The 25,476-nt window shown below is 44.2% G+C and overlaps 1 protein-coding gene across 2 annotated transcripts in view; it reads right to left on the bottom strand.

Annotated features, from left to right (window-relative positions):
* Positions 1 to 25,153, bottom strand: part of dscamb (Down syndrome cell adhesion molecule b) — a 144,783-nt gene extending 119,630 nt beyond the window's left edge. Inside the window, exon 1 of one of the 2 annotated variants that reach the window (XM_035385264.1) lies at positions 24,025 to 25,153. In XM_035385264.1, coding sequence (XP_035241155.1) covers positions 24,025 to 24,067 — 43 coding nt within the window. In that variant the 5' untranslated portion in view covers positions 24,068 to 25,153. The remainder of the gene's footprint in view (positions 1 to 24,024) is intronic. The other variant, XM_035385265.1, reaches the window with a different exon arrangement.
* Between the last annotated feature and the right edge of the window lie 323 nt (positions 25,154 to 25,476).

Raw genomic sequence — 25,476 nt, 5'->3', positions numbered from 1 at the left:
TATATTATTTATTAATACATCTCATTTAAAAAAATAAAATAAATCAACCTGGACAGGTAGAGAAAAGCAGTTAATATAGTTAATACCATTAAACGCTTTGACTGTGTTAATGTGAAATGAAATGTATAACAGTGTCCCTGATTTTGTGATATTTCTTGCGGACGTTTTATCCCAACCCAGAACACTCCCAAAGAGTTTGAGAGCAACGGCGCTAATTCGTTTTAGCGCCATAAGCTTCGTCTTATTTGTGAGCGGCTCGTTTTTCCGAAAGGCCCAGAGGCCTTCGCTCCAGAGCCGGGGCCCGTCACCGAGTCGCTGGCTGGCACAGGGAGCTTTGTCAGCGGCAGCTGGTGCCCCTCCCCAGGGGAGAAAACATTTTAGCGCTTCATACATTTCTAACAAGCTTTCAAATCGCAGCGATTTACAAGCTTTCTATGCTCCATAGCTTTCACACAGACACACACACGCGCGCGCGCACACTCTCTCTCTCACACACACACACACACACACGCGCACACTCTCTCTCACACACACACATACACACTCTCTCACACACACACACACACACACACACGCACACTGTCACACACACACACACACACACACATACGCACACACACACACACGCGCGCGCACACTCTCTCTCACACACACACACACACGCACACTCTCTCACACACACACACACACGCACACTGTCGCACACACACACACACACATACGCACACACATACGCACACACATACACACACACGTATGTGCAAACGGATACGCGCACATATACACACACGCAGACACGCACACACACATGCGCGCACACACACACTCACACACACACAACACACACGCACGCACGCACACACACACTCTCACACATACACACACATTCATACACACACACACATTGCAACATGGAAATGGTGTTTTTATAAATCAAAATATAGTTACTCATCTTCACTCTGAACTGCAGAGTATGAACCACATGAACTCCACCACCACCCCTACCTGAGGAACACTGAAGTCAATTATAAACTAAAAAAAACGATTTTATAATTCAAAAAATAGTTCCTCGCCTTCATTATGAACTACTGTATGCCATGAACTCCTAATGAAATAAAAACAACAGAATGTAAGGCTAACATGTTTTGTTGTTTTTTGTTTGTTAATAGGCTATATTTTCCCCTCTTTGTTGTAGCCACACTTTACCCTAATGTTTGATTTGCATACACTTGGATAAATTAAATAAAACATCAAAAAAGCTTCCCTGGGTGGAATACATCTTCAGCTATTACGCTCTTACTCAAATTTCCCCAAGTAGTATTTTGTGAAGACAAGCGCCTGCACATGAGCTGGCAGTGGCATCAGATCCAGCATTACAGTATTGATTTATGTACCAGTAATGACCTAATTTGATAAATATTATGAAATCATATATTGCAAAACTATTTTCTTGAAATAAAGAACACAACTCAATTTGAGTCGCAAAACCTGCTATTGAATATGAGGTGATGTTGCGACTTCTGTGGTTCCGCACAAACAAAGCAGTGCGGTAGATGGTGAGCACGGGCGTGGGATCACATGACCATCGGCAGGGCAGCTACAGCGCAGCCCGTTACCTCACTGGGGACTACCCTGGGGTAGGGCAGCTCCTCCGCTTTCTCTCTCTCTCTCTCTCTCTGCCTGTCTCTCTCTCACTCTCATTCTCTCTCTCTCTCTCTCTTTCCTCCTCACCCCACCCACTCTTTATTTACTGTCTTGATTAAACTAAAAACGAGCGGCCCACTGTTAGCAGCAGTGGCTACACTTCAGTTTGGGCTTCATGACAAAGGGCATGGCACTGCTGATTCCCACAGGGTACACAACCAGACATACACATGCACGCATACACGCACTCACACACACACACATGTACACAGACACAAGCAAATACAACCGGACATACACACGCATACACACACTCATACTCACACACACACACGCACACACAGACAAAAACACAACCAGACATGTATACACGCACACATGCACACTCATGCACACACTGACACACACACTCACTCACTCACACACACACACACACAAACACAACCAGACACACGCAAATACAATCAGACATACTGACGCATACACACACTCACACACACCCAGACCTACACATGCATACATACACTCACACTCTGTCTCTCTCTCTCTCTCTCTCTCACACACACACAGACATACAAAAACACAACCAGACATGTACAAGCAATCTCTCATTCACCCACATACACACGTAACCAGATCATACCTACACCCACAAAATTCTTCAGCATTTATCTCTGAGGGTGAAAAAATAAAGCAGAGCAGTGAGCCTATAAGCTGTGTTCCTGCAAATGGGCTACAACAGGACCCGCCCTCCAGCCTGCTGATGTGACAGGTGATGGAGAGAGAGGGAGCGAGGGAGCGAGGGAGCGAGGGAGAGAGGAAGCTGGGAGGTGGAGCTGGGCTTTCAGGTTCAGGAACAATGCAATTGTTTTTTACTTGGCTTTATTTTTAACAATATGGTGAAAAATGTAGGACCCTACTCTTCTGAGATAGCGAGGGGGTGGGGGCAGGTGCCCTGGTTTGTGCCTGCATGAATTGGTTCATTTTAAAATACTGTGGAGAGCAGGAAAAGAGTAACGTCAGAGAGAGACGGCGAGCAATCAGACAATAGCATGCAGCACTACACCCCAGGGGGAGGTCAGCAGCCTCTCCACACTGTTTCTCTCCATCTCCCTCCATCTCCTGCTCTCCTTCTCTCTCTCTCTCATTCCCTCTCCTTCTCTCTCCCTCTTTCAGTCTCCCACCCTGCCTCTATCTGCCTCATATCCTTTGCTTTTTCTCTCTCCTCTCCTTGCTCTCCCTCTCTCTTTTTCTGTCATTCTCTGGCTATACCCTCCCTTTTTATCCCCCCATCTTGCTCGCTGTCTCTCTCTCTTTCTCTCATTCTATCGCTCCCTCTCTTTTACTCTGCAGCAGACTGCAACCTTCAGCTCACCTCCACAAGAGAATGACCCTGCCTCTCTCCCACCTCATTCCTCACCTTTACACACAAACACACACACACACACGCTGCTGCACTGTATACACACACACACACACACACTGCTGCACTGTACACACACACACACACATACACATCTCCATAATTCATACAGCAGCTAGAAATGCCATCAATGAGCTTGACTGCAATTCCAGAAAATGGTCAGAATATATACAAAAAAAAAAATCCTCAATGAAATAGCACCGAAAGGACAAAGCAGTCCTGCATTTCCTTGCAGATTCCTTCTCTTATAAAACGCAGCATGGCGCACGATTGCCACATGATAACCGTGCACAGGCATGCCATATTTTAAAAAAAATAAACCCTCAAAAAACAAAATTAACACCCTTGTGTTATCGTGAAGTATTTTTAGATATAATCCAATAATCCTTAAAGATTTTATTACACATTTTAAAAAAATTTTTATTGCACTATTTATACGTTTTCTTGTAAGTGATCAGTTCAGAAGCATTTTTATCGTATAGTGTATATAGCCCATTATACTTACGTTTCCTCCAAAATTTTCACAATGTACCTAAATTTCACTAATTTTCACTAAATAAATTAACCCTCGGAGAGTGCATAAAATATAAAACTTGAATGCATATATCTGTTTATATATGTGCACATATAGCAATCCACTATATTCTTGTATTAAATATTATCTATATATTACAGAAATAGCATGTTTATCATCATATACTACCATTGAAATTTGTTGCTGTAATTTGGTATTCCATGTGTATAAAATGGTAAAAATACAACTAAATCAACTAAATCATCTGATATAAATGCAATGGGAAAAATCAATCATTTGAACGTGTATTTCGTTTAATTTTGAAGTCATTTATCATAAACTATCATGGCTGATGCAATTCACCTAATACATGAGTTTATTATTTCCTTTATAAACCTAGCTAGTGCCCTTTTTCAGGGTGAATTATACAGAGGACAGACGAGACAGCGAGAGTGAAGTCACACACACACGCACACACACACACACACACACTCACACACACACTCACGCACACACACACGCACACACACGCACACAGGAACACCACGTCAGTCTTCCTTTGGCATTTGGTTTTGGCCCTCGGCCATTTTGTCTCTCAGGCCTTGCCGCTTTATGAATGCACCGTGGTTTACACACTGAGCGTTTACAGCACAATGAAGAATGAGGGAGTGCTCAAGGTCACGGCTCAAAGTCAAGGTCGCTGTAGTCCCCCTCCACCTGTGACCCCACAAAAACCGCTTCCACGCCACATCACAATTTCACCCTCAGTAAGAACAAAGGAATGCCGGTAGGAAATATAGGCTAGGTGTTTCCATTTTTGGATCACTGTAGACTTCTAACCAAACATGTTTTTGAATATGTATGCCTACTCTCAAAAAGGTTATCAGCACATTATATTGGATTAATCATTTTAACATTTTGTGTCCCATTGTAGTGTGGGATTTTACATATTTCACCAAATTACTGTATAAAAATTAATCCTCCGGAAATGCTCAAGTTGCACGTAATGAGCACACACAAAATCACCAGCCTCGACATCGTAATTTAAACATGCTTAGGATGTCCGACCAAGCTTTTTCCATAATTTACATTTTATGACGATACTCTAAGTCACCTGCTAATGCCTTTGAGCCCCTCCATGATTCACCACGGTTTCGATTCTCAAAATCACCCCATTATTAAGCGATGTACAGAATATGAGAATCTACTCACAGGAGTCACTATACACGCTGTGATCAAACTGCACATAATGTGTTCAGAGCTCACAAAATTAATTTACTTGTGTATTGAATACGATCCTGACTTTGAATAATTAATGGATGATCTGAGATCAGCTTACAGATTATAAAAGTCTAATCAAAGTTAAAAACGCTGTTTTCCCCTGAGAAGAAATGCAGTAAGTGCAACAATGATAGCCTTGCCCATCCTCTCTCATTAATTTCAATCATCATTCAACGGATTATAATGCTCCGCATCCAAATCGAGCATAATGCTTGCTCAGATTTGTTAAGGACAAATGCTACTCAGATAGACTAAATCTGGGCCTTTGTGTCAGTGTTTCAGTGTGAGGAATTGTGGGAACTCACAGTGAAAATGAAGTGAAAGAGCCATTTTGGCTGGAAATAGAACCAGCCGATCTCTAGATCAGCAAACTGTACCTCATCAGGCTCGTCGTAGGACTGTGTAGAGAAGGCTCCCTGGTACCCCAACCCTACGACTACTACCCCAGGCAGGTGTTATACCTTGGTAGTGGGTATGGTGACCCCCCCCCCCCCACTATAAAATGCATGAGATGAAAGGTGCAATATAAAAACTATTATTATTATTATTATTATTATTATTATTATTATTATTATTATTAATGTAGTAGTAGAAGTAGCAGCAGCAGTACTAGTGAATGCTGGAAGGGGACTAGTTCAGATCATGACGAGACGCTTATCCGGAACAGCGTGAGCCAGGGTCCAGCAGGAGGGAGGGAGGGAGCGAGGGATGAATACACAAGCTAATGTATAAAGGAAGGCGTGAATGTGAGCTGTGTAACAGCCCAGGAGAGGAAGGAGAGTGGTGGGGAGTGGGGGGCGAGGAGGGGGGGGGGACTGCGGCCTGGCCCACTGGCTCGTCTGGAGAGAACAGTCTCCCTTGTGCGAGCAGACACAGGTGCCCCGTAGAACGCCACCCTCCCCCCCCCCCGTGACAGTGGCACAGTGACGGCCCGTGTTAGGGACCGGGGGTAATTAAGGCAGCGCTCTGTGGATGCCCCGGGGGGGGCGCTGGGGGGGGGGGGGGGCGGGGGGTGCCGTGTGAGTAAGCATTTCAGCGGCTGCCCCGGGGCTACAGACCGGCAGCCAGCGCTGGGACCCGCCAAATTACTGTCTCCCAATTTGCTCTCATGAATATTAACGGGGACAAGGGGCGGGAGAAAGGGACGGCTGTCTCTTCGCCTTCCGCGCGCGGGAGACGCGCTCTCTGAAGTCCCCCCCCCCCGCCGCCCCCCCGCCGAGCGCAGGCATCAAGGGCCTCCTTTCAGAGGGAAGCGCTTCCGCCTCCTAAACGGGCCCGTCTGAACGAGGGGCCGCGTGCGTCCGCTCGAGAAGCCCACACGCTCTCCCCGCCAGAGCCGCGCCGATCGCCGCCAATTACATTAGGCATGCTGATGTCTGAATCGCGCCCGGGCCGTGGCGGGAATCTGATGAGGAAGCGCGCTCCGCTGGGCTAACGGAGCTCTCTTATCCGCGGCGAGAAGCAGCTCCCCGCCAGTCGTCTCTGGAGCAGACGAGCGTCTAACTGGCCCGCTGGATGAGCGCGCGCGGCCGTTAGCCCCGCTAACGACTTAACCAGAGACAGTTGGGTCGGTTATTCCGCCGATTTAATAAATACTGGCAAACGGGTCACGGAAAGGAATGCTTAGCTCCATTACATAGGGGCGTCTCTGGGCTAGCTTCACCTGGGGGGCCAGGGAATCATTTTACAGCTTCCACCCCTCGGTCTTCTGGCTACTCACAGCCTCAGTGAGACCTGTCACGATGCAATGCCAATCAATTACGTTCTTGTGTTTTTTGATTGGCTGATTGAGGTTTAGGGTTGGGCTTGGTCTGGTTACTTTTTAACCCATGAAAAAAAAAACACGGTAATGTACGCTCTCTCGCTTTTGCCCTAGTAATCCCAATTCCGCCGACGCAGCGATCGGGACACTGTGCTGTAGGAGGAGGCGCGGTCACACTGACGTTTTGGACTGTTATGCTTGCAAACCTGCGGTATTCTTGCAAGGGCAGAGGTGTTACCCCCCTCTCCAATAACTATTCCATAGCGACGCAGAGCCTTGCACACCCAACTTCCCATGTTGGCACGAGTCATCAGTGAAAATGAGAAATCAGTACTCAACTGGGAGCTCCTAATGCGTGTTTAAACAATTAAAAAAACATGACTCTTATAGCCTAGCTCTCATCATGCAAACATACCAGGCTACTTAAGTGAATGGAAATTAAACAATAAATCGCAAGTATACAATAATGTAGACCTATTGTAAACTATTGTAAGCACAAGGCAGGAGATACACAGCGACTGTTACATATTTGAAAACCTCAAACCATGCAGCAGATAATGCAGTTTATCTATACGCGTGATCGATCCTAAAGCCCATCATTTATGTATAACTGCTTTATAAAGTGGTAATATCATGCTAATTAAGGTACACTTAAACACTTAAACATTCATGCTGAAAATTAAGCAATTAGCAAGCGTAACTTTTTTGTTTGCTTTGTTTGTTTTCTCCTTTTTCATTGAGGAACTGCCAAACTCACAATCCCGTATAAGAAAAGACAAATGGCAAACCCTCGATCAAACCCTATTGCTCAGAACGAAGGGCAAAGCCGCAGCCCCGCTGTGGATAGATGGAACAAGTAGCCCCGAGACCCATTTTCATCCGCACAGACCTGGCTATTTTTACGTCTCTTAGCAACCCGGCGGTAATCCTATTGGAGGGTTTTTCCGTCACGAGGAGCGGAAGGCTAAATACGGCGGCGCGCGGTGACCGGCGCGCAAACCGCCACATCCTGCCGGCGCTCGGGCCGCTGCCGGCGCGTCGCGGCGCTGAGGACAGAACGCACTGTGCGCGCATAACAAGCCGATCAATTAGAGTCAATGAGAGCGACGCAGCCCACCCACCATCACAGAGGTTCTCTGGAATAATGGCCCAGTGCTACTGAACTGCTGAAGGCCCCAGTGTGTGCCAGCTTTTTATATGTGTTCTTGTGCTCGCTTATTTACCAATAAGCTTTCTGCAGAATAATGACACATAGCTCCAGAGGTCTTGCACATATAAGTCTGCGCGCACACACCCTCCCTACCGACAGCACGCAAGAAACCCAAAATGCATGCATTAACGCGTGCTTTAAATGCATTAGCACGTTACGAAGGGCCGCGGCAGGACGGAGTTGCACCTAAGGAGGTTGCAGGTTCAAATCCCAGGTGCAGCTCTGCCTTTGTCCCCCACGGTGAGGTCCTTGACCTGAAATCTTCAGCAAACAGCCGGCTGTAAGTGTGGATTACGCGTTTAAAAGAGGAACCCGGTAAGCCCATTTGCCCAGCCACCTCAGGGCTCAGAGCCCTGATTTGGGGCTGGTGGGTGGCTCATTGTGTTAAGACACTGCTCCAGTGTGTGGATGCGTCCCACAGTTTCCTAAATACAGACTGTGTCTGCGGCAGCTGCGGCCGGGAGAACCGCGGAGCGCGAGCTCATTTCCCCATAGCATCTGCCTCCGCCTGCGCCTCGTCGCGTGCCAGAGAGTCCTCCGGTCCGCCCGGCACCTGCAGCACGTCTACTCCAGCTGCACACACAAAGACCCAATCTGCACGACCGCGTCCAGACAGAGACTCAAAGACTGAGCGGTTCAGCTGGGGGACCGCGTAGAGACAGAGACACAAAGACCACGCGGTTCAGCTGGGGGACCGCGTAGAGACAGAGACACAAAGACCACACGGTTCAGCTGGGGGACCGCGTAGAGACAGAGACACAAAGACCCAATCTGCGTGACCACGTAGAGACAGAGACCAAGCGGTTCAGCTGGGGGACCGTGTGGAGAAAAGAAGCAGCAGTTTGTGGAGCTTCAAAGGAGAGTGGGAGATTTACTGCAAATCACAGTTAATCAATGGTGTTGATAATGAGACCAGCAAAGAAATATGGTTGGGAATTCCAAATTGGGAAAAGACAACAGTGAAAATGCGGTTGAAAAAATAATTTTTTTGAGATTCTTGTGACTTGCTTTAGTTGTAGTTCAGCTCCACCTGATGCCAGCCACAGACGCGTCCATGGAAAACCGACCCAAAGCGGACTGCATGGCCACTAAACTCAAGTCCAGAAGTCAAGCGTTCATCCCTCGGGCCTAGTCTGGCAGAACATTCCGGTTTGTGTATCACTGGTGGCTCGCACTCCAAAATAAATGTGTTCAGGCTCAAATCCTGCGCAGGACCATCGGCCAATCGATTGATCACTCAATAAATCCATCATTTACACACAGCTCGTCACAGCACTGTACAAGGGAAATTTTTCAAATGGAATCAGGAAACCCGAGAAGATGAAAAAAAAAATGAAGAAATTTAAGCCAGTTGAAGAAAAACTTGACATTGATTCTATAACCCTTTCAAAGAGGATCAGGTTGAACTCAAGGAAAGTGGTGGGCTGTATTTAATGTCTATAGTGTCATTCACCACCATATATTTTACTGCAAGCTCTCCAGAATACACACGCAGCACCAAGATGTTGGCCACACAGAAGCTCCTATGTCACCTTCACTCAATAACTAACGACCATGGTTTTCAGGACACGGCCCTTAAAGCCTGATCCGGAGTCAGCAGGAGTGGGGTAGTCTGGGATACAGGAGGAGCCGAAATCCAAAGCGCCATATAGGGTCATGTTAGGACGCGCGCACGTACAGCCAATCGTGCGGGTCAGACGAAACAAGTCCACAGATTACCCAGAAGGCACTGCTTTGCTGTCATAATAACTCACTGTGATTGGCAGAGCAGAAATGCGTGTTTAGCCTACAGGAACTTGACTCGAGAAGATAAGGAAGCGCTGCAGCGGTACAGAACACAGGCCAAATGATAACACAGTTCTTTACTGAACACAACAGCTAGTTTCATTTTCAGCAATCTGTATTCGTTTTAATAAGAACACACACTACGTTTAATTACACTTAAAAATCAAGCTAATGCAATATTATACTCTTGCTCACCACTGTGGAAAAATGTATTCTATACTATATATAAGTATACATGTATACTGTATCTATCATTTCTACACAATATATATATATATTCAGAATTATATTTAATAGACATATTTTAGCCTTCTATTGACGAGAAGTTAAATATCAGGAACAGAACTTCGGGAGGATCCCGGAATTCTGTTCCTATTATAACTTTTCATCAATAAAAATGACATACCTTTGGCTTATCTGTGAAAAACTTATCATTTTACAAATAAGACAAAAACAGCTCATCGCAGGGTTTTTCACCATTAGTGCCACGCTCCTCAAACTGTGGTCGACGTTTCAGGCCCAGGAAACAAAGTAAGACGAGCTCGCCACGCAACGAGGCGTTTTAAATGACCAAGGTGGTGCTGGGTAACGATGAGCACCATCACGAACTGCGCCCGCCGGGGCCGAAGGCCTCAGCTTCAGCGCCCGTTACCGCCGTACAGGTGCGCGGCGGCGAAACGCGGCGCTCGTCGCGCGACGGGCCCCCCCGATCCGCGCCCGCCAGCGCCGTCGGGCGAACATCTGGCGCGGCGCGCTCGCCGTGACAACCTGCCAGCTGGCTCCCGCGGTCCTATTAGCGCTACCGTAATCATTGCGGTTTAAACCTGCGAAACGTCCCCCCCACCGCCCCCCCACCCCCAATGCCTCGGCCCAAATTAACCATCTTCATTATATCCCTCTATAAAAAAAAGCTGTTTATTTTAAAAACATGCGAGCCTCCTACCCTCCTTCCCCCCCCCTTTCCACTTTTCCATCAGTGCGTCCGGTCCCCCCCTCCTCCCCCAGAAAACGCTTCTCTCCTGGGTCCCCCCCCCCCCCCCCCCCAACGCCCCGCGCGCATGCATACGCAACCCCGATGACAGGGCACGTTGGCTCTATAAAAGCCAGGCAGCCAAGCAGACGCAAATGTATTCTGAGCGTTTAGCACTCAGGATTAATCAAATTATAATTTAATCATCTGATCAAACAGCAATTAGCATAATCACTTCTGGGGACAGGCTGATAGAGAGGGAGAGGAGGCCCATTATAGACCTCGGGCAAGCAACACATTAATGAGACATTTACAAGAATTAAAAAGTTACATATTCCTGGGAACTCGTGCAGACTTTTAAATATTAATCCGGGTTTTTTTTTAAACATCTTTTTTTTTTTTATCCGGTGAGGCCACAGTAAAACGCATCAAATGATGGGTGAAAATCGGCAGCAAACAGTAATAAAAGATGAACTCTAATCACTGCTGCTAGTTCACACATCGCTGCCCGTCGGTTAGAATGAACCGTCAGCTCGGTGTAAAAACACATTAGGGACGCGCACGTGCACTCGCCCGCACACGCACACAAACGCACAAAGTAGCCACGAACGCAAACGCGCACCAACGCGTACGCATCCACAAACGAGCATTTATGCACGCGTTCACATGCACATTTTTGTTGCGTTGTGAATTAAAAGTGACTCCTTAATTCAGCTTTTCAGATTGCAGAAATCCTTTCTGGGTCTATAAGCAGTAAAGTAGAACCATCTTTTAAGTGCTTGTTAGCCACACAAAATTAGCATTTTCTGCGCAGTAAACATTGCGGTCGATAATACCGCCGTTACACTGTTCTGTGGCAGTCGCATCCACTCTGAGAGGACGTGACGATCACCCTTTCACAAAAATATCTCCGCAGACAGGGCCTCCGTAAGTTTATGGAGGCCGTTCTGCTCAAAATTCTGCTCAGATTTAGTTTTTCGTTTTTCTTTTTGGCTTTCCAGCTTGGCGTGTTCAACCAAGCTGGACTTCCTGTTGGCGGCTGACGGCACTGAGACTTCCTGTCGACAGCTGCAGACACGCAGGTGCTCTGGAAGGGCGGAGGATGAAAGAATAGCACGTTGTCTCCTCTCTCAGAGAGCTGAAGAGAAAGAGAGAGAGAGAGAGAGAGAGAGAGAGAGAGAGACGGCGCTATCTGTCAGCGTCTCACAAATGCCTGGCGAGGATTGGTTGTCACGGCGCCGCCAGGCGCACACAAGATGGGAACAGGAACAAGCTCAGATCCTGAAGACACATGCGATACAGGAACGGGAACAAGCTCTGATCCTAAAGCCACACGCGATACAGGAACGGGAACAAGCTCTGATCCTAAAGCCACACGCGATACAGGAACGGGAACAAGCTCTGATCCTAAAGCCACACGCGATACAGGAACGGGAACAAGCTCTGATCCTAAAGCCACACGCGATACAGGAACGGGAACAAGCTCTGATCCTAAAGCCACACGCGATACAGGAACAGGAACACTCTCAGATCCTAAAGGAACAGGAACAAGCTCAGATCCTAAAGCCACACGCGATACAGGAACAGGAACAAGCTCTGATCCTAAAGCCACACGCGATACAGGAACAGGAACAAGCTCTGATCCTAAAGCCACACGCGATACAGGAACAGGAAGGAGCTCAGATCTTAAAGCCACACGCGATACAGGAACAGGAACAAGCTCTGATCCTGAAGCCGCATGCGAGACAGGGACAGGAACGAGCTCAGATCCTAAAGCCACACGCGATACAGGAACAGGAAGGAGCTCAGATCCTGAAGCCACACGCGAGAAACAGGAACAGGAACAGGCTCTGATCCTGAAGCCGCACGTGAGAAACAGGAACAGGAAGGAGCTCAGATCCTGGTGCCTATGGTGGCCCGTTCGCTCCCCTGCTGCACGGTGGCACACTGTCACAGATGCAGGCACAATGACGCTGTTCTGCTGGATTATCACTGTTCTGTCACTGAGATGCATTATCCTCTTAACTTAGTGTAAAAGCCTTAAAAATGCCATTGTAAATTGTAAACTTGTTCTAAGTTTTATTGCCTATAATATTAAAGCTCTAATCTTAGAAAGTCTCTCACAATTAGCCTTACTGCTGTAATGTCCTCCATCAGTTTGGAGGGGGGGTGGGGGGGTGTGGCAAGCACGTGCTGCCAGCCAAACCCTGCAGGCCACCAGGTGAGCAATGGAGGACTACACTCGCACAGCTGGTTAAGATGGAGGACTACACTCACACAGCTGGTTAAGATGGAGGATTACACTCACACAGCTGGTTAAGATGGAGGACTACACTCGCACAGCTGGTTAAGATGGAGGACGACACTCTTACAGCTGGTTAAGATGGAGGACTACACTCGCACAGCTGGTTAAGATGGAGGACTACACTCGCACAGCTGGTTAAGATGGAGGACTACACTCGCACAGCTGGTTAAGATGGAGGACGACACTCGCACAGCTGGTTAAGATGGAGGACTACACTCACACAGCTGGTTAAGATGGAGGATTACACTCACACAGCTGGTTAAGATGGAGGACTACACTCGCACAGCTGGTTAAGATGGAGGACTACACTCACACAGCTGGTTAAGATGGAGGATTACACTCACACAGCTGGTTAAGATGGAGGACTACACTCACACAGCTGGTTAAGATGGAGGACTACACTCGCACAGCAGATGGAGCCAGGCTGCACATGCCCTGCTGATAATACTTTGCAATCACTGCTAAATAGCCTGCCAACGGAAACTCCCCCACCTGGGGTGACAGCCACAGTCAGCACCAGCATGGTCAGAAACTCAGTACTCAGGGCTTCATGTTTTTACTGATGTAACAGAATATTCAAAATATTAGCATCATTACTGACAAATCTCTGATTGGATTAAATAATTTTATGCTGCACAGTTTTTGAATGAATAAACATCAGCACACATTTTTTGTCACTTCAAATACGATGCAAAAAATGAACCATGAAGTAACAGCGTGATGGAAGCCAGTTTGGCAGGGGTTGGGTAATGTTTGGAGCAGAAGTTGTAGAAAGCAAAAGAACATGTTTATGCTGCCAAATCATCAAAGGCATAACAAGCTGCACATTAAACCCACATCTGCCTTCCTGTCAGCCCATTAAAAACAGGAGCGCAACACATATCTGCAAGGCTGGCTGAGAGTGGTAAATCATCTACAATCTACCTATCCACCCCAAGCACACACAGACTCCACCCCCAGGAACACACAGACTCCGCCCCCAGACACACACAGACTCCACCACCTGGCACACACAGACTCCACCCCCTGGCACACACAGACTACACCCACAGGCACACACAGACTCCACCCCCTGGCACACACAGACTACACCCACAGGCACACACAGACTCCACCCCCTGGCACACACAGACTCCACCCACAGGCGCACACAGACTAAACTAAAATGCTCTGCTGCCAGGCAGGCAGTTATAATTTCTGAAATAGGCTCTTTACAGGCTCCGCCCCTAAGCATTCACACAGGCTCCACTCCTAAGCACGCACACAGGCTCCGCCCCTAAGCACTCACACTGGCTCCGCCCCCCCCGGCTCTCCACTTGGCCCTTCCCTCATGCTATCTGTAGGACTCCACCCCTCAGGAAGGCAGCCAGTTCATCTTTAAGTGATAATCATCGTCAATCTGTTTCTGACTGTTGTCTAATTAATTATCATGCTGAGATAAATACAGATCACCAATTAACAGCCAGTTCCTTCTCACCTGACTGCACCTGGTGCTGTACAATGGCTATGCTTTTGCATGAAACCATTTTAGTTCTGATAAAAGCAGTTAAAAGTCTGAAAACAAATCACAGGACCATTCGGTCTGATCAGAAGTACAGTATTTAAAGCAGCCCAATCTTCTGTTATTATTTGCAGTATGAGTGTTGGGACAGTAATCCAAGCCACATGGGACAGAGAATGAATCAGTAGCTGATTGTGATCCTTATAAATACACACACACAAACACTCGCACACACACACACACACACACACACACACACACTCACACACACACACACACACTCGCACACTCACACACTTACACACACACTCGTACACACACACACATACAGTACACACACACACTCACACTCGCACACACAAACACACTTGTACAAACACTCACACACTGACACTCGCACACACACTCACACAAACACACACACACACACACACACATCAAAATGGCAGAGAGGGTTATGCACAAATGAATCTGACTAAAATCTACAGTACATGACCGTACCTACAGTTTCTGCCATCAAAAAAAAAAAGCTTAGTGCACTCAGGGCATTTGATTCCAGCTCAGATGGACTTGCAGCACAAATACGGCAAATGTAATTCACTGCAGGAAGAACCAGTGAACGGGAACGTCCTGAAGTGTACGGCACTGCTAAATATCGTACTGCGATGTTCATATCATCAGCACTGCGTTGCTGCCACACCTAACGCTGACACGTGCTCCGTGCATCCGTACGGTGCCCATGCGCAGAGTCAGTGATGCAGTGCTCCATTTAAGGGTGAGAGAGAGAGAGGAGGGGGGAGAGAGAGAGTGAGAAAGACAGGGGAGAGAGAGAGGAAGAGAGCGAGAGAGAAAGAGAGAGAGGGGAGGGTGAGAGAGAGGGAGAGGAAGAGAGAGAGAGAGAGAGAGAGACACATTCTATATACACTATATGTGTGTATTATATATGTGTGGATATATATGTGTGTCTTTAATTATATAATGTATATTTGTATAATTTACTTACAGTATTATAATTAATGTTTATTATTATACACTAATATACATTTTATGTCTGTTATATTTTAATCTTCATATTCGCTGATATTGTTATTCTTCTGTCATTGTTGTTATAATTCTGATCAATACGTATTTGAAAATATGTCATGCCAATAAAGCATTTTGAATTTTGAATTTTTGAGAGAGAGAAAAGGGGGGGGGGGGAGAAAATGCCAAACCATCAAGCTCTGCTTTCACAAGATGGCTTCCCATCTCATGAAATAAATTCTCTCGTTTTTACTGTCTCCAAGACAAATCAATGCATGATTCGTATGTTCCCATGAAGAAAGCATAACACAGTTTTGTTAACATTTAATAAAAGGCAAGTCTTTGAAATATTAATTGCATGTTTAATTTTTTTTTTTTAATTATGCCTCCTCTGTGATATCAATACTGGTGAAACATACACCTACAGCTAAGTAGAAGCCCAAATTGATACTGTTTTCATTGCAGCTACTGCCATCCCCATTGCTGAATTAAATAAGCACAGTTTTTAAAGATGATTGTAAATGTCTGCAGCCACTAAATTCATAATGTTGATGGAGGAAAACAGGATGGCTTAATATCCCAAAATTATCAATAATAACGAGGTCATTTTTAGCAATACAACAACACACCATATTTGTTGTTCTGAAAACACATTTTAAAAAGCTTTAATGAATGTGATGTGCACTCTTCTTGAATGGTCTCTCTCTCTCTCTCCACATCTCTCTCCCCCCTCCTGTACCTCCCTCTCTCTCAGTGTATTTTGGCCAGATCACAGTTAACATCTTTATACAAAATCTATTAACATACAGCACATGCAATTACATATTCCTTATTCAGCAGAATCCAGAGACGGATTCTGATTTGTAATTATATTTTTCATTCAGGGAAACTTACCTCACTCTCCTGTGTCTTGCACTAATTATACCGCTAGACTGCTGTTTCACATATGAGCTAGGTACCTTCATTACGGGGACAAGATGGGTGGACGATCAGGGTTTTCCATTATTAAATATTAGCACCTGTTCCCTGGAATATCAGCCATGGGATATATTCCTGTGGAAATACTTTCAAATTTAAAAACCAGCACACGAGTTCACACGTGCAAATGGATCTTAATAATTCTGCAAAGCCTGCACTTAGTAAGGTGAATACAATGATTCAGAAAAAATGTAGATACATAACACAGAATTTACAGTGCATTACTGTTCTGTGTATTTTATTTGGTGTGGAAAGAGAGTTACACAATGAGAAAAAAAATAGCTTCTCCTGTATGCATTTTTAAAAATACATATATTTTCATTTTAAAAATGATTCACAGGATATTTTACTGGCTGAATACAAGACTAATGTATGATTTGATATAATCACCACAGCACAACATTTCTGCTTACAATGCATAAAAAGCTTTATATACTAGAGACTTTCCTTTTTATCTATAGAGCAAAACATGAAATTAAAACAGCTATGGCTTCTAAAACATCTGATTAAAGTAATCACTGCATGGATAACAAAATAATTTATTCAATAATTGTTGTCCCAGTTTCTAGAGTGACATAATTAATTTAACAGCTTAGAATTTGAAGCTTTTTTTCTGATACTTAAAAAAAAAAAAATCAATTATCAGGGCAATGCTCTGGCATGCCATTTTTATACACCTGAAATTGCTCTGTCTCTTAAAAATAAATATATGCTCAATGCAAATCAATCATCTATCATATAGGATTTAACTGAAATGTGATCTCTTAAACCTGTACAACCTGCAGGTAGTATCCAACAATTTTAAGCTCTCAAAATAAAAACAATATAGTCTACCTCCAAGTTGCTATGAATACAACCATAATTACTACTACTACATTGTTGCAGATGCTACTACTACAACTGCAGCACTTCTACTACAGCTAATGTTACTTATAATATGAGAAATGTGCATTTTCATGTTAAGCATTTATTTTCAGTTGATTTGCTGTTAATGGAAATTATGAAGGCGGTGTTGATGATGATTAGAATAACAATAAGGAGGATGTTAGTGATGATGGTGACTACTGAAACAGCATTTTCTTCAAAATGCTTTTTTAAAATGTCAGTTTAATTTAGGCCTTTCACACGATTTCCGTACTTATTTAAAATGAATGTATATACCGTACATTTATTCTAGCATAATCCAAATTTCTGGGGAAACCACAGTCAACTCTCAAATATAACGTTTCCTAAAACAAGTTAAAGACGTGAGGCCTATCGTTTACAAGTAGACCAAACCACATTTCCTCTTCATCGGTTTCTGCCCCAATTTCAATCCTTAGTTTTAGATGTATTTGCAGAGATAAATATGAAATATGGAATCAAGCGGATGAGAGACAGCAATGATAGGGTCGACTGTGCGTGTGTCTATTTTAAAACTTGCAGATTAAAATACTGACAGCTTTATGCTGCAGAAAATTGCATGCAAAAAAAAAAACTGTGATAGAAGCAGTACTGGTAGTGAGCTGGTTAGGCAAATAGGTTTGGACCTCGGGTGAAGGGTGCAAATCTGACAAACAGCCGTTGTACCCCTGAGCAAGGTACCCAGCCTCAAACGTTTCAGTAAACATCCAGCTGTATCTGTGAAAAAAATATTTCAAATCAGCCAATTCTGTTAATTACTATGGGTTAAGACGCATGACCATGAATAGGCAATATTAATGGAGTTCTGTTATATCTAAAATTTGTGTCTTTTGAGGTACTGACAAGGGGGGAAAAGCTACATTTAATATTTTATTGAAATATTTTGTAATATTTTTTGAAAAATAATATTTGAATTCCAAAAAATAAAATTGAATAACACAAAAAATCGGCAAACCTCTGTCAAAACAGCCACATACTTATTTCACAGGGAAGTACTGTTCAGAGTCTTTAAGAACAATACAGGATTATTCTTAATTTAAACAAAAAAATAAAATAAAATAAAAATACCCAGACATTTGACTGTTTAAATACTAAAAATGTGTCATGACATGCTTGAATACACGATAACTTTACTCAGAATTTAAAAAGTTAGGTGAGATTGGGTTTCAATTTGGGTTTGTCTGCCTGCACAGACTCGTTTGCTACTACAACTATGCCCCCCTCTGCCCCCCACCACAGAGAAACTGTATACATGCTGATGTGATCCCACACTAGCGAGGATCTGTATCGAAACAGTGTTTTGAAACCAACCCTCCGACGAGGGACATAAAGAGAAGTGAACCGCTATTGTCATTGCCAAATTTTCTGTTTCAGTCGCCGATTTGCATCTGAGAAATCGGCAGAATGCGGATTGAGCGAACTAAGGTAGAACAATAGGCCAAATTTCACACAAGCAAAGATTAACAGATTGTGTGAGGCTATTTCCATGCACACACACACACACACACACACACTCGCACAGAAAAACAACAGTACAGAGACAAAAAAGCCTCATGAAAACACAAAGAGTTTAGAACACAAAGGTCCTTATGAAATTCAGCATAGAACGAGAAACATTTTAAGGGTAACACTGAAGAATCACAACCAATAAAAACTGGCCCTGCTATCATAGGTGGGAAGGCGTGGCCAATGACATCAATACAACGCTACAGCATCACCCCACCCCCCCACCCCCCCACCCCCCCCCACTCCCCTTCTCCAGTGTAACCCGAGCGACGCCGCGGCAACCAAACAAGGCGCAATAATCTTTTAAACAGATACGCCGGAGTCAAGGGCATAAGGCGCTAAGGAGCGCCGCTCTATTCCGACAGATGGAAAACATAATCAGTTCAGTTAATCCTCTCTCGATAGATGAGCTCGCGCAACAAAAAAAAAAAAACAGAGCTTTTTTTCATCTCTCCGGGCCCGTGCTCAATTCAAATCATCCTCCGACAAGCCCCCCCCAAACGCGCCCCCCCACCCCCTCCCCCCCCGGACGCTATCCCTGCTATAGCACCACCCTAAGTGGCACTGACAGGTATTTAGATGCCATACCTCACGTACCCTCGTTGAGCGACGATACGGGGCCCTGCATCTGCCCGAGCGAGCGAGCGAGCGAGCGAGCGAGCGGGCAGCCGGGGTACGGTGTGTCACCGATAACGAACTCCGAAATCCTGGCGCGCCCACAAATTCCGCCATTTACATTAATTGATGGTGACAACGGACAACAATAAGGGCCTCGCTGAAACTTTAATATATCGGTGCGCTGGAGTCGAGGTGGACCTGGATCCCTCAGCTTCTGATTCATCTTCTGGGTGTTTTTTAAAAAAAAATGTATTTATTTTAATCTCCCCATCCCCAATCCCGTTAGTAATGCGGTGGTATTAACTGTGGAGTAAGTAGCCTTAGCGATATATTTGTGGTGCTTATTAGCGTCCAATTGAGCTTGAATCAGATTTGCCCCCGGGCATTTCTCGGCGAAAACAACATTAAATCTGTTTCTCGGGTCTACCCAGCCCATCCGTGATGCATCCACTGCTGCGACTGCATTTGTATTTTAATCGAAGGCAAATGAGAGCACTCAAAAAACACGAGGGCCGTCAAAATCACTTCTCCGCCGCTTCACAGAAAAAACTGTAGATACAATAAAGCAAATGCATTTTTTTATTTTTTTTTTGAGAAGTTTTTTTTTCTAAGGTCCTGCAATTACAATGCAAAAAATTACAATAGGAGTGAGCTGTGGTTTTGTTTTTAAGGCAAAAAAATAAAGAACTTAATGTTAGGGGCATGATGGTCCTCAAAATAAACAAAACATATATACAGATGGAGAACCTGAAGGCTAATTTAAATTGGTAAAGGGACCAAAAAATTTTCACTGCGTATAAAATTAGGCCAAAAACAAAAACAGACGATGGCTGACTTCACAGAATGATTAAGACAGTTAAGGAATCTCCAATCTTTAATGACAATCTTTACCACAACATACAACCAAAATGTGAAATCGTATCCGAGTACGTTTTATTTTTTAAAACATTTATGGCAAGGATATTTTCTCAGAAATACAGTAAATGAGAATGCTCTGTCATAACAATAATAATAATAATAATAATAATAATAATAATCCCATAGATTTGTTATTTATATTTAAGGCTATAACACTTTATGGCTGGTAATATCAATTGGTTCAGGTGAAATAATTACTGATGTTATGTTTATACCTTTGTGTTGCAAATGACCTGCTTTTAAAATGGCTTATTTTCCTAAATAAATAGGCCTTGTGACTAAGTACTACACTTCTGGAGAGAATTAATTCAACACGATTTGCTGTTAATGCATATAATAACTTAACGTAAAAATTTCTCCTTTCTTAGGAAAACACAACAGGAGCTTGACTATATTCAATAATTAAATATCTAGAAAATGGCCTTTTGTACTTCCAATGAAATATCTTCAATATGTAACACTGTACATTTCAGGAAATAATTCCTGAGTAAATGAAATTAAGAATAGTAATGAGAGACATCCATTATATAGCAAAATTAGTTTGGTTGTTTGACTCATTTTTTACCATAATTTTTAAACATATACATTTTTCCTAATCAAAAATTGAGACTACATAATTCCAGAATGTACTTTTTAAAAGATCCAGATATCAAATCAAAAACTGAAAATAAAAAATTAGGAAATCTAAAATTTCCCTGGTTATTTTCAATTACACGGGAAATGGTTGATGGCCAGAAAATTAATAATTGAGGGAAGAAAAGAAAATCAGAATAAGCCCGTAAAAATACAGTGATAAAAAAAAAAAAAAAATCTTCCTTTCAGGCTGGCAGCCATAAAGTGACCTCATGCAAATGAATGGAATTTACTCCAATCAGTCTGAAAATGCGTCGTTTCCTCCTGAGAGAAAGCCTAATGTCTGCGTGCAGAAGACAAGATGGAAGTTTCTGGCGACCTCTGAAGCACTTCCGGGTCACCTGTGTTTGTACGCGGCCTGGCTGGACAAAACCCGCACTCCACTGACTCCCGTTACGTACGTTTCCATAGAGACAGACCAAGGAGCATGTGCTCAACCCAACTCTAAAAGCTAGAATTTTCTGGAATCCAGTCTTTCAGCTGAGAAAAAAAAAGGGTGGGGGGGGGGGGGGGGGTTGCGGAGGGGGGGGGATGTTGGGAGGGCATATGATTGGAGGGTTGCGTAAACTGACTGACATTGGCAGCGCGGTCGACGATATCGCATCGAAAATGAAGCGAATCAACGCGGCGACGAAGCCGTCTTGACAAGTACTCAGTGCACAAAAGACAATAAAGATGGGGGGGGGGGGGGGGGGGGGGGGGGGGGGGGGGGGGGGGGGGGGAACAATAAATGGGGAAGGGTTCTCCAAACAAAACAATACAAAAAAAAAATCTGACCGAATGAAATTTTTTTTTTGCGGTGCGTGATGCACGCGGAGGCAAACAATGACAGCACAGCCATCTTAGTGCACAGGCACACGGACTTAACCTTCCCAATCAAATGGTGTCAGCGCCTGTTGCCGTGTCTGATAAGGGGATCGTTCCCGAGGCAATGTCACTCCCTCTCACAGTGGACACGGGACAAAAAAAGTCACCACGGGGGAAGGAAGGGGCGACGAATGAAAATCTCTCCCGTAAGAATCGTACGAGACTCTCGGACGGAGGGGATCCAGCCTACGCTTCGACGCAAATTTCACCGAAAGAGAAAAAATTGTTTCTGTTCCGTAGTAAAAAAACACAAAAAAAAGCGGCCGAATGACCTCAGCAGTGAAAAAGGGATGCTGCCCCCATGTTTTCATAAGATATTTAAGAAGGGGGAGGGGGAGGCGTACTCGGAGGTAGGAAATGGGCAACCATTTTTGGGGGGTAATGTCTTTGCTGATTAATCATAATTGCCCCTCAGCACGCCAAAAAAAAAATAAAAATCTCCTGCCTGAACAGTATCCTTGTTGCATTATTGATCTAATTTTATTTGTATTCATTTTTATTCTTTTTGGTTTGTGCCCCTCCCCCCTCCCCCCCCCCCCCATTTTTTTTTCTTTTTTTTTTTGCAGTGATCAACATCACAGGTCTCCATCACCTCTCCGTCCCTCTGTTCATCCATCACCTGCACGTCCGTTCGTTTTTTCTTTCTCCCCCAGAAATACATTCCAAACGCCCGTTTTTCTTTCCTCTGTCTTCCCCGGCTCGGTTTCTTTCCCACTCCCTCTCTTTCTCTCTCGCCTTGCGCACACACCCTACCCACTCTCGCCCATCGGTCACCCCCCTTTCTCACACCAATTTGTTTTCCCCCCGACAAAAAATACATTTTTTCAAATAAAATGATTGATTCATTGCGCAGGTTGGTTTTTATTTTTTTATTTATTTATTTTTTATTTTATTTAGAATTAGAGGTTGCTCTCCTTTATATTCCGTCAAAAGAAATGCAGAAAAATCTGTTTTCCAGCGAGCGTGTGGATGGCAGTGATAAGGGATGAGCTGGCCACTGGCTTTATTCTTTCCTACCCCAGGTCTTTCAGGGCTTTAATGATATTGGCCATGAGCAAAGGGGGGTTTAAAAAGGAAGAAAAGACAGCCCCCTGTCTTTTTTATTTTTCTTAATAGGTTAGCTGGGCCAATGCGAGCCTGTACACACATATCTGCGCCCCGCACCCAGCACATTACACCTCTATGCTCATTTGTCCTTAGCTGTATTTTTTAATTAGTGTTATTATTTGGAATGCTTTCCTTGAAAGCTTGTGGTCTTTTTAATATTCATTCACATTAATACTAAACTACTGGTGTATTTGTTGAATTGTGCCATTGCTTTTAATTCACTATGCACAGGTACATATTTGGATATCAAGGGGAGCCTATAAAAATGCAATTAACTACATTTAAATGTAATCTGTTGAATGACATATATTAATGTCAAATAAATGTGAATTTTTTGGGAGGAATACGTGCCCCTGGTGTGCACTGGGTAGCAGTGCTATAGGGTTGCATTGCTTTTGGGTGGTTTAAAATCAGTTTGCATAAAAGCAGCCATACATTTCTAGCCGTGTTCCACATTCATACGTTCACGGTCCTAATTTGTGAATACACAGATTAGGAAAGGTCTGTGTGTGTGTGTGTGTGTGTGTGTGTGTGTCACTCAGGGTCTTCACAATCAAATGGTATCACGAGAGATGAGAGGATTAAAGTCAACAAGCGAAAGTTTATTGTTATTAAACGGGGTTGGCAAAATAATAATAATTAGGCAGTAAACCGAAAGGTCACATCTATAAATACTTTATCAGGCCACTTAACAAAATACAGCCCATTCATCTTCCTTGGGATAAAAATATTGAAAATGTAGATAGCCTATCCTCGATTAATTTAAGAACGCTCATTAAATGTAACACGGCGTGCTATATATAATACAGAGAGAACACGCAGCTAAACGCAGATAAGGCCTAATATGTGACGAGGTAAGCTAGTTTAAACGATTACAGCGCAATTCCAGACCCCCCCCCCCCCCCCCCCCCCCCCCCCAGAAAATGACATACAGCAGCAACAGAAAATAAGGGTATAACATGCAACCTAGAGCTACCCCTTCTAGCCTTCATCAGTAACTGAAATAACGATTACATTTTAACTGAGCACGCTCAAGTATCATTTCAACTTTAAAATGAATAAATGATAAAACTCACCATTCAAGATGCTCTGGAAAAAGAGAATAGCCAATATCCACATGCCCCGCTCCTTTCAATCCCCGAGCTATGCCGTTTTCTTCTTTCTCCCTACTTTCTCCTGTATCCTTTTTTTAATGTTCTTCAGTTTGTCAGTTGCAAGGCTAGAACGTTGTAAAGCCAGGAGAAAGGCGTTCCAGTTTTCCACTGCCAACGTTCGTGCTGTCTTTCTGTCCCCTCCTCTCTCTCGCGCGCGCTCTCTCTCTGATCCCTCTTTGGAGGTCGTGTGTGCTCCCGTGATTGTCTTCGTTAAAGCTGTGATCCTACTCTTGCGCAGCTCCCGGTGCAGCTCCGCCGCTGGTTACAGCGTTGCCTGCGTTTCAAAGGCGCAGGAGAGCTTCGCTGGTAAGAGCGGCAGGCCAGGTGTGATGCTGAGTCAGACCGGTGCTCGAACAAAAAAAAAAAGAAAGGAAAAAAAAACGCCCGCACACATAAAAAACAAACAACAAAAAACGCATAGGCCTACAGGTGGGAATATGTGTAAAATGAAATATGTGTGTATAAACCGCAATAATATTTAATCAAAATGAAATATCAAATAAATGGATTCAAACAAAACAAAATAATTACATGAATAAATATTTTAATTAAAATAAGCAACGCAAAAGAAAGGAGAAAAAATGTATTCAGGAACAATTCAATAAGAGTGTGAGCCCAACCCAGATGATCTGAAGCTGCAGGAATAATTATTAGACTCCAAAGCCCGAGCCTCTTCGCCACCTCTCCGCATCCAGCAAGCAGCAAGCACGCGCATCTTCCCGTTGCTGGTCTAATCACATTGGTCCCTGCGCGAGCCCTCTCCGCCTCAGAGCATTACGGAATAACCCTCTGCTCCGCTCCTGCAGCCGCTTAAATTCTTCATTGCCTTAAAGGTGCAGAGGCGCACTAGCTCGCGAGGTGTGAAAACCAGAGAAAGGCGCATCAACCGAATGACAGAATAATGCTAATTATACTAATAACGCACTAAAATATATGTGCGGGCTACACACAGAAATGTCGCCAAGAGTAGTATTTATGTATCTAGTAAGACAGCAAGTAGACAAATACAGTATGAAATACAGCTATGGTGTATATAACGACACACACAGGCTGCATGCACACCATATTCATGTGAAACTACAGTTACACAAGTACACAGACACTGACACGAGAATCATCTTTGTGTGTGCGTGTATCTGTGTGTGAGTGTGTCTGTGCGCTTGTGTGTATGTGTGTGTGTTTGTGTGTGTGTGTGTGTGTGTGTGTGCGTGTGTGTTTAATAGGCCCTAGGACGTGTGTCATCAAGCTCTTGCAGGGATCAATTGATTGACCTTGACAAATTAGGGCAATAACCTCCACCACTGTAAGGACCAAGGCCACTGAATGGACAGCTATGGCATCTTTGTCCTCACGCTCATACAGAGAATAATACAG

This window comes from Anguilla anguilla, chromosome 12 (genome assembly GCF_013347855.1).
Source record: "Anguilla anguilla isolate fAngAng1 chromosome 12, fAngAng1.pri, whole genome shotgun sequence".
Lineage (NCBI taxonomy): Eukaryota > Metazoa > Chordata > Actinopteri > Anguilliformes > Anguillidae > Anguilla > Anguilla anguilla.
The sequence above is the reverse complement of the archived record's forward strand: the minus strand, read 5'-3'. Positions and strand labels throughout refer to the sequence as shown.